The following is a 10,229-nucleotide window of genomic DNA, read 5'->3' as shown; positions in this document are numbered from 1 at the left end:
AGGCACTCTTCGGCCCGTAGTTTGCGAAGCGCTGGACGGCCAAACAAGTCCGCAAACGCCGTTCGGAAGGCCGACCAGGTGGGGAGGTCTCACGTGATTATGGTACCACAGACTAGCGATGTCGGTCAAATAAAATTGGATGAGAGTAAGCTTGTGCGCATCGTCCCACTTGTGCTTGCTCACCCGGTCGTATTCGTCGAGCCAGTCTTCCACGTCTTTGTCATCGGTTCCACTGAAGGTAGGCGGATCGCGTTGCCGAAAGGAGCCGAGACAGACAGGAGCTGCAGTAGTTGGAGCCGAGGTGGCCACCTGCTGATCGTCGTCCGTGGACATCATCAACTGGAGGCAACGTACGGTTTCGCAACTCCAGGATTAGGCATTACCCAGTACCTCCACCAATTAAAATGAGGCGTTCTAGAGTGGCACTCTTTTATAAAACAGGAGAGCGGTCACGACACGTCAAGTGGTAATGGCGGAACCAGCCTGAGTATCCAGCCAACCAAACGTCGTCTTCTTCACCGACTGAGTGATACCCCCTGCCTTTCCGAGTAGCACTCATCTTCTTCACTACAACACATGTGCATTCATTGCGAATACTTCGAAATTTTCAAGAATTTAAATTCAAATCAAAGCGAATTCAAATACTCTACTATTTGTTCGAATATTCGCACAAGCCTAACTAATACACGGCTTTCATTTTTCATGAATATACCCCACCCCTCATGTAATGCCCCTTCAGTGGGGTAATCAAGGAATAATAACGAAATGAAACTATGTATAAAAATATTTATTTCAATCAGTACACCTAAGTCATGCGTAAAAATATGCAATATCATCTAAAATAATCTCTAAAACGTCAAATATGTAAAAATTACCAGGCTTGCGTAAAATAAGTTGAATATTTCCACCTGCGTGTCTCGTGAATCACAATATTTTGAAACTAAGAATCTCAATTCCTCAACTGGCCTGAAGTGCTAATACTATACACCAGTAAATTAAAGTTCATTGTATGTGTAGATGTGGCGTCTCCGTCGAGAGTCTGTTTCAAGAAACAGTTGCAGTCAAGGGGGAACATAAAAGGGATGCTTCACTTCAACTGAGCAATTTCGTAGAGGTAGGCAGCCAGTAGCTTGGACTGAAAAAAAAAATATTACATGACAATTACTGCATTATAAAAAACACCATGATCACGTCTGACACCAAGTTGCGCTAAAACCTGCCACTTGTTCGCATTCAGTCTAATAAAGCTGATTTGACATTGAGGTATGTTGTTACACGACACAATGTGTGAAGTGCAGGAGGAGGCGACATCTGAGGAAAAAAATCTTGGAAGACACTAAAGCTTCACCTTTAAGAGTAGAATGCTGTAGCGTAATCGGGCACAGTGCGCAACGCCGTCTCGATTGCTAGCCTAGCTTCTATCATCTGCGCATGCCTCAAGCGTGCCGCAAAGAAACAAATGGCTACATGTGCATGTAACATTGGCTGTTTCAAACTATCCAAAAATGTCTACAGTAAGTACAATTGTTAAGTGTCCACTATGCCATAATTGTTCCTTCTGCAAATCAGTAAAGTTCCCACTACATGTCTTTAAGGGAGCACGCTAACGTATGTTTGAGCACTTTCTAATAGGTGGTCCTTTAAAACACCAACTTGTCGTGCAATTCACATGTTTTGATGTCTGGCATGGTTCTATGCTTCTGCCACGCAATATTTTGTGTGTTAAGAAGATTGCTTCGAATGAATGACATTTATATTGTGTTTTCTTTCCTGAATCAGTATCGAGCATTAGCAAGGCTCTGTGGTAGAAGGTCTGCTTGCCACGCTGATGACCTGCATTCAATTCTCACTCGGACCGAAGCTCATTATGTTGTCTGCATCTTTCTCGTTTTTTTCGGTCACAGACCTGATGATTTTTAGCTCACAATCAACGTCACTGACACAGACGCCAATACTGACATCGAAATTTAACTGAAGGCTCTTTAATGCTATCGAATTAAAATTTATGCTGTGCACTAATGTAACGTAAAGTACAGTAGTTCCCTGCAATTGTCATTCCAGACATGGGTTTGCCATAAGTTAGTGGTGAGAGAAAGTGTGGGTTCTGACAACATATTGCACATGGCAGGCAGGGCAGCAGGTGGGTTTGAGTACTAGGCCAAGGTTAACGGCATCTTTTAAGTCTCAGCAAGAAAAGAATACAGAAAGATGGGCGCAGCTATAAGTAAAGGCTAGATATGTCATTGTAGAAAACGATGCCATAAACACTGTGGACTTCCGAAATCCACTACCTTCAATGGGGTCGCTACTAACTCGAAACTCGATATAACAAACCCAGATATAACACAATACCGTCTATAATGAAGTAAATAAAAAAGTCTTACAGTAGATATAGTGTTAAGAGTAAACCTTTATACTAACACAGTTCCAGATATAACAGACTCATTTTTGTGTAAGATGCAACTTTGTCGTATGAGGTTTGAGACTGTCTACTTATGTGGAGAACTAGAAAACTGTCACAAAGTAGGTTTTACATAAGATGTAATGCATTCATGAATGCTGAAAAGCAAAACGATTGACCCCCGACAAGACATAGAGTCAAAAGTAACAGCTATTTTTCAACTTTCTTCATGTAATACCTTTATTTATTTGGTGAAGTTGTCATTACCGCTGTGGAATTTATTTCAGCTAGTGCGAATTGTATTTGACACACACAATACAAGGTTTTTCTTATTGACTTCTTAACCCGCCTTTTTTTTTTCATATTATAACTCTTCATGGCTTTATAAAAAAAGGGAAGTAGTTGTACGTGCACAGATGTACATAAACACAAACACACTGCACATATACTTTGTTATTACAGTCGTGCATTTACCCACCTCACCTAACACACACATTTTTCAGTGAAGAAAACGTTGCACCATTGCAATACAGCCTCAAATTGAGATTTTGGAGAAGATGCTCTTTCGCTCTAGAAAACAATTTCCGGGCAGTATAGCATGCCAGTTGAGCAATGAGTACGAATGAACCCCTTCCTGCCACCAATGAAAGCTCGAAGAAACCATGCGATAGCATGGCTACTGAGGCACCAAGTGCAGCCTCCAGAGTTAATAGACAAAAAAAAAAAAATGCACTGTGAACAGCCAACAGGAAGCTCAGGTCAAACAAACACAGAGAAGTATTAAGTATAAGAAGCCTTTTTTTCTCTCAAGTAGCTTGACTATTTCTCTATAGAAACTTGCAGACCCTTATGTTTTTTAAAATATTTTTTTCTTGACAGGCCACAGTCAGACGAATGCACAGGATATTCCTCCAGAGTAAAAGAAGGACTACTAAGTCACGAAGAATTATTTGGCGACGAATGGGTGTTAGCAGGAGAATGGCAAACACGAGAGATGGAACACAATCTACTACTGTAAGAGGACCTTAAGGACAATACCGGAGGGGCAAAAATGCATACAAATCATTGAAACAAGTTGATGCAGCTCATGGGTAGAAGTATGCTTAAAAGCATCTGGGCAGTAGCCTCATTGCTTGATTACTTAATGAGGTTGTGAAGGTCAGGACAGAACAGTAGACTCACCCCTTCTATGTAGTTTCGCTCGTCAATCTTCTCGTTCTGCGAGTGGGCCCCATCGTCACTGGCGCCCATAGGAAGCAGGATGACACTCTTGTTGGTCACTTCCTGCAGTGTCAGCGTCACTGGGATGCTGCCGCCTTCCCTCGTCATGTCGGGCTCCACACCATACACTGCCGTCACAGAAATCAGTAGCCACAAACTTGAGCAACACACATCACGCATCTTTCTTGATTGATTGATATGTGGGGTTTAACGTCCCAAAACCACTATATGATTATGAGAGACGCCGTAGTGGAGGGCTCCGGAAATTTAGACCACCTGGGGTTCTTTAACGTGCACCCAAATCTGAGCACACGGGCCTACAACATTTCCGCCTCCATCGGAAATGCAGCCGCCGCAGCCGGGATTCGAACCCGCGCCCTGCGGGTCATCAGCCGAGTACCTTAGCCACTAGACCACCGCGGCGGGGCTCACGCATCTTTCTTAGATAAGGACTCAATGTTTGCGCAACGATATCATGCCACAATGATACTATTGTACACAAACAGAAACTATAGAGCACTTTTTCACAGAATGCCACAGGTATCGAAATTTAAGGCGAAAATTTCTAACACCAGCTTTTTGAAAACAGCGGCTTGAGCTGTCTGAAACAAAACTAATCTATCATGTCACTATTGGTGAGACAAGTACCTTTTGTACTCTATGAGTCATCAACATTTGACCATCCTAAAGTCACTAAATTGTATGTTCAGGATTGCATACTACAAGTGCCTCGTAACCAAAGCTTGTGATAACCTACATGCCATGTGAGAATGACCAATTATATATCAATGAATGCCAGAGGCCTGCCCGAAATGCGTTTGCTGTGAGGTGCATCACACGTACATGCATACAAAGGAGTGCTCAGTCATAGATGCCCGGATTGTGCAGGGTGTAAAAAACAAACTTGCACTTTTCTGCCCATTGCAGAAAAATATGCAGACATATATGGTAGGCATTTGTACACTCAGAGTGTGGAGGAATAGAGAGCAGAAAAAATGAAAGCTGTGGTGAGCAAGTCTGTGAGCTTAGTATTTAAATGAGGTACTAAATGTTACAGCATTAGCAGGGCATGGTTACTGAAAACAAAAATTGACTATAGTGACTTCTTATTTAACAGGAAAAGGCAAGAAAAATGAAGCTTTCATCAATGTGGTACAGTAGGCAGTTTATCTGATCATACGCTACTAATAACTGGAGTTCACTGAAACCCAGTCAGTAGTAAGGCATCATCCTGTCTTACCAGTTTCTCCCCATATTAGTGCATTTGTTCTTGCACTTCATATTATTATGCATATTTATCAACTCATTCAGCTGTCTTGGCTAGTTCACTGTGAATTCAATCATTCATATTTTGGGTTGACCTTCATGTGTATATTTCTTAACAAGACTTAGTGAAATCACACTAATTTAAATAGTTTAAATGATGATAAACACAGCCCTACAGAGTGGAAAGGAAGGGCTAGAACTTTCTGTATTTCTATGAGTTACTTACTGCACAAGCTTTCAGTAGCTAAGGAAACTATGAAAGTAACAGAAGTGAAGACTGCACATTATGCAAGACACTTTTGAAACATAAGATCACATGTCAGTTTAAATACCTGGAAGCGTTTCACACTCCTATAATATCGGGATGAATTCTTAAATTAAAAAACTGCAATGTGACACGGTTGAAAATGCTGTGCGAAATGGGAGAAAACATGACAGAAGGTGCCGGTGGAATCAAAAGGCGGTTGAATAAAATATGCTCACCATGCTTAGTGGCTGCCTTGCCAGCCTCGAAGTTGGGTGAGAAAGGGTCACTAATCCACCACCGGCCACCACTAGCCATGTGGACACTGCACAGAGTACCACCACACTAAGCAATAGTAAGAAAATGTGCTTTCTGTCTCAAAGCTATGTTTATACTGCAAGCGGTAGTGTAGGCTTACAAATTAAGCATGAGAACACGAGGGGTCTCTTATAATGAGGCCTTGCAACACTTTTTCAGCACAATATCACTTGCAGTTGCACTAGCTTACATATCTAGATTGCATACCGATGACGGCGAAAACCATTTTAAAATGTCGTCCAGAGAGGTTATCCCAACTGAAGGCAATGAAAGCAGTCCTCAGCTTTTTGAAGGAAAGAGACTTGGACCAGCTGTTATAGAATATCAGTGTTATGGTGACTGTGAAGTGCGACTGAGTGTGCGTGCTCTCTTCCCTCTCTCTCTTTTTCTCTCTTTCAAACTTCCTCATCTCTCTCCCCAGTGTAGGATAGCATACCAGTCGTACGAGACCGGTTAACATCCCTGCCTTTCCTTTGCCTCCTGTTCCTTCCTTCCTTTCAGAACGATCAGAAAACGCTGCCAATCGGCAGTTGAGGCTTCTGAGAACAAGCGAGGCAAACATAGCTTAGCAAGCGGCCTGGTTACAATTCTCAAAGTCAGCTAGACATTGCTCACTCTCCTCTCAATATATGATGCCATAAACCTAAATGATTATGCCTTAAGCGAAACGCCCATGGCCATTGGCTGATTTGCAAATAGTAATCTGCATATATACAGCTGCTCCCATGGGATGCCGGGATGTGCCTGTACACTCAGTCGCAATCACACTGAAAGCAAGCCACACATTCTAAGTAAAGTGCTCAAGGCCGTAATGTGTGCTGAATAACAGATCTAGCTTTTTGCCTCTTGCCCCTTCTGCCCCCAACCCTCTACGTAGCTCTCAGCACGCTTTCGGATACAAAAGGAGAGAGAAAGCACTGAAAGCATAAGAAAAGTGCCTGCGACTCGTACTTGATGGATTCGACATTTTTTTGCATAACAGAATTCATGAGACAATAGACTTGTTTAATGAAGCCATTCGATGATTACTCGGAAACATGTCCTCAAACAGCACACGAAATGAGTTGAAGTAACAGTTCATAGTGCTTTTGTGTGTTTTGTGACACTGAGGAAGGCGTGTGATAAACTAGGCAAGACAGGAAAATACACATAAAAAATCGAGCAATATTTGGTATTGCCGCAACGTAGAAACAACAAGACACAAGACTATTGCGACAAGATTAGGCAATTCAAACACAAGAACACAAGAGCAGACGCCCCAACGTCATTTTTCTCGGAAAGCCGGCAACTGCTGCTCGTGCTGCTCGCTTCATTCTCCTCTGTTGTGCTGCCGGCTATTAATCGTGACAGTATTATTACAGCATCCGTCTCTGCACATTTTTGCAAGAAACAGCAGCTGACGTGGCCTATCGGATGCTTTAGACAAGTGTAATTCAGACTGTCTAGAAAGATGCATTAGGTGGGAACTTACTTGATTTTGTTGGGGCTTCCATGCTGCTTCCATAGCTTCTCAATGTGCTTTTTCACCAGGGCCTCGACTTTGGCTGGCTCCTGGTTGGGTACAATGCGGATTGAAAACTTGCCAACTACCTTGCGGGGGATTACAGTCTTCTCTCCTGCTCCATAAAAGGCACCCTCTACACCTGCAGGCCAAACGAGTGAATATTTATCGAACAAGAGCTATTGGAAGGCACCAGCCAGCAGTACTACCAATATTTTGCACCATAGTTATGAACGGCGCAAAAAACACATGGAACACAGATGACAAAAACCACACAGACGTGAGCTATTGCTATTTATTTTGCACCAAGTTTTAATTGCACAGGTTAAAGACAGTCATGCTACCAATAGGCACATCAAATCGTAAACTTCAAAGAAGACTGATGCTTCTATAAGCACGTACATTGTCACACTAATTGTAGCCCTGTAGCACTGGCACCTGCGTATTAATAGTGAGAGTGAGTGATGTACTGGTGAACATGCCAGACAACAAAGTGTCCAACAATGTGTATTTTTTGCTTCCACGTGAGCCTGCCATGGTTGAGTAATGGTGATCAGACTTCATAACTTTGAGACAAAAAACAAAAAAAGGTTTTTTTTTTATTCACATGGAGGAAGGAGAAGGCAAAGATGCAAAGGTAGGGCAAGCACGTTCAGGTAGGTGGTCATACAAGTTCACTGTGCATGACTTGTCAATAAAGTTTGAGAAATTACCCTCCACCCTTGCGCCTGTGTTGTCATCCTTGTCTCTAGTCCCAGTTTTGTACTGCGCTCCACTTTTCGCACTTAGAAGTAGTTCCTTGACTGTTGATGTTTTGAATTTTAAGTTGACCTTCAACTTTAACAAATGCTGAACTTTACATGCTCCAAATAGATATAGAGACAACAGTGAGTGCTAAGCAGTAAGGCTGAACGCAGGGCGTGAGTTCCCAAATTCAAGTTCATTAAATCTGATGGGTCACAATTGTATTATACGAGCCTCATCAGCAGCAGGATTTCGGAACTGCCCTACTTGTACTACATACACTCAAAGCTCATACATAGCACATCGTCGTGTGACTTTGACTTGAGTCTCCTTGCCACAAGTTGACTTTACGATGCTGCTTTGGTTGATGGTATATTCTTTCTTGCTTACATTTGAAAAGACTGACAATGTGCATGTGCAGGGTACAAATAATGGAAAATTACAGATGCCACGAAAAGGCACATTTATACATATACTGCATGGTCCTTAACAACACAAGCTGCCAAAGAATCATTGTGTTTTGTTTACTTCAAGTCATTAGGCAATAATTTTTCGAATCAAGGTTCAAGTGAGTGAAAATAGCAGCACTCTAAACCTTTTGCAAACACAGCATAAAAGCACAATAAACAACAGGTAAAAACAAGAATGCACACACACCATGAAGAGAGAGCGATGGGTATCTCCAGCGATGCATAAGAACGTCTTCTTTTGTAGCGTGCAGGAGTCCAGAAGCACCTATATCCTTTTGGTACCCCTCCTGAATGAAGAAATCTGACAGTAAGAGTCTCCGCAGCTGACCACAAATATGACTACCAGTTTCTAATCCATTCTGTATCTAAACAAAAGCTTTGGAATTGTGGCTAATACAAAGAGAATGCCCAACATCCTGGTACAAATAAGTTGAAGTGAGTGCCTTACAAAAGACATGGCCTGCTTAGCTTTATTTGCGTCAAAAGTGAACAAATCATCCAGAGTGGATGAACCTGCAATCCTAACTTGAAAGTAAACAAATTTCTCCACACTGGTGTAAGCACTACCACTGTGAGCAAAACTTGACAATAAATACTAAAATACTTCCCACTATCTTTACACATCATAGTATGAACAACCATATGAGAGGCTCCAAAGGCAAAAAAGAAAGTTCTTTATACTGTTCCATGGCCTAATTAACTTTCTCACATACCAATTGCTGATTCCAAGTGTCCAATTCCAAGTGCACAAGGCTAGCTCATAATCTCAATTTTCTGCTGCGTTAAGTACAATGAGAAAATGACCTCAATCATTGCTGTAAAATGGTGGAACAGTCTGCCATATCCTCTAAAAAATTTTCCATTTTTGTATTTACTTGAGGCTGGGCTTCTGCGGCTTCTGCTTTATTACCCAATTATAATTAAGAACCGATTATACATACCTATTTCTCAACATGTTTTCATTATACTGTAATCAATGGTTCTAACACTGAGTTGCATTGAATTTCCTTTTGCTGCTGCTTTTTACACCAGATGTTTTCTCAATTTTATGACCAAACGAGGGTGTGATTGTTTCCCCTCACTATGGGACGTGTGTATATAGCCTGCGATGTTCTGGCTGTCTACTGAAAAAATAATAAGAAATATGTCAAGAAAAGCTGAAAACATGCCATATTTACATGATTGTAGGTTGATTAAACTTGGGACCCAATGTTGGGGGTTCAGCTTACAATCGCAACAAACCAGCAGTGTCAGTTATCGGGAGACAAGTGAAAAATCGGGAACGCTGTGGCATTATTACAGCACGAAGTTTTATTCCCAGCTCTACCTGCAACAAACACCATATTTTCTTGCTTATAACCCGCACTCTCAGCAAGTATTCGCGAAAAATTGCCTAAAAATGATGCCCATGTATTGCTGTGATGCTAGCTTCCCTGAAAAACTGTAAACTGCCATGAAGCCATAATTGCACATCGGATTTGGGCGGGTGTTGAGTCCAACTATGGAGCCAGCCAGCATGAAAAAAAGTCCAGCAATTAGAGGAAAATATGCTTGAGGCTCGCATACTTCGATTTAGGTGGACGTTAAAAAGCCCCAGGTGGTCAAATTACGGAGCCCTTCACTACAGCATTGCTATCATACCGTAATTTCGAGACGTTAATAATAATAATAATCATTGGGACTTAACATTCAAAAACCACCATATGATTATGAAAGACGCATTAGTGGAGGACTCCAGAAATTTCAACCCCCTGGGATTCTTTATTCTGTACCTAAATTTAAGCGCACCGACCTAAACTATCTTCACCTGCATTTAAATGGCAGTCGCCGAGACCGGGATTCGATTCCATGACTTTCAGGCCAGCAGTTAAGCACCTTAACCACTATACCGCTGCTGCGGGGCATTTTCAGAGGTTAAACCTTGAAGCTTATTTTTATTACTCCAGCAACTGTTTAAATAAATTTACTTTCATAAATGCACTAATGCAATAATTTTTTTTTTTCGTGCTACCTGGGGTGGTCGGCCTAGGTTCGAGTCGATTTACAATTGAGCAAACGAGGTAT

The 10,229-nt window shown here is 41.8% G+C and overlaps 1 protein-coding gene across 4 annotated transcripts in view; it reads right to left on the bottom strand.

The window, feature by feature from the left end:
• Positions 1–772: 772 nt before the first annotated feature.
• Cndp2 (Cytosolic non-specific dipeptidase 2) overlaps positions 773–10,229 on the bottom strand; it is a 29,251-nt gene continuing 19,794 nt past the window's right edge. For all 4 annotated transcript variants that reach the window (XM_037421386.2, XM_075877542.1, XM_037421388.2 and 1 more), the window contains 5 exons: positions 8,353–8,452; positions 6,922–7,093; positions 5,372–5,457; positions 3,584–3,750; positions 773–1,135 (listed from right to left, as the gene is read on the bottom strand). In XM_037421386.2, coding sequence (XP_037277283.2) covers positions 1,088–1,135; positions 3,584–3,750; positions 5,372–5,457; positions 6,922–7,093; positions 8,353–8,452 — 573 coding nt within the window. In that variant the 3' untranslated portion in view covers positions 773–1,087. The remainder of the gene's footprint in view (positions 1,136–3,583; positions 3,751–5,371; positions 5,458–6,921; positions 7,094–8,352; positions 8,453–10,229) is intronic.

Source organism: Rhipicephalus microplus, chromosome 2 (assembly GCF_043290135.1).
Source record: "Rhipicephalus microplus isolate Deutch F79 chromosome 2, USDA_Rmic, whole genome shotgun sequence".
NCBI lineage: Eukaryota > Metazoa > Arthropoda > Arachnida > Ixodida > Ixodidae > Rhipicephalus > Rhipicephalus microplus.
Note: the sequence above shows the minus strand (reverse complement) of the source record. Positions and strands in the feature narration are given on the sequence as shown.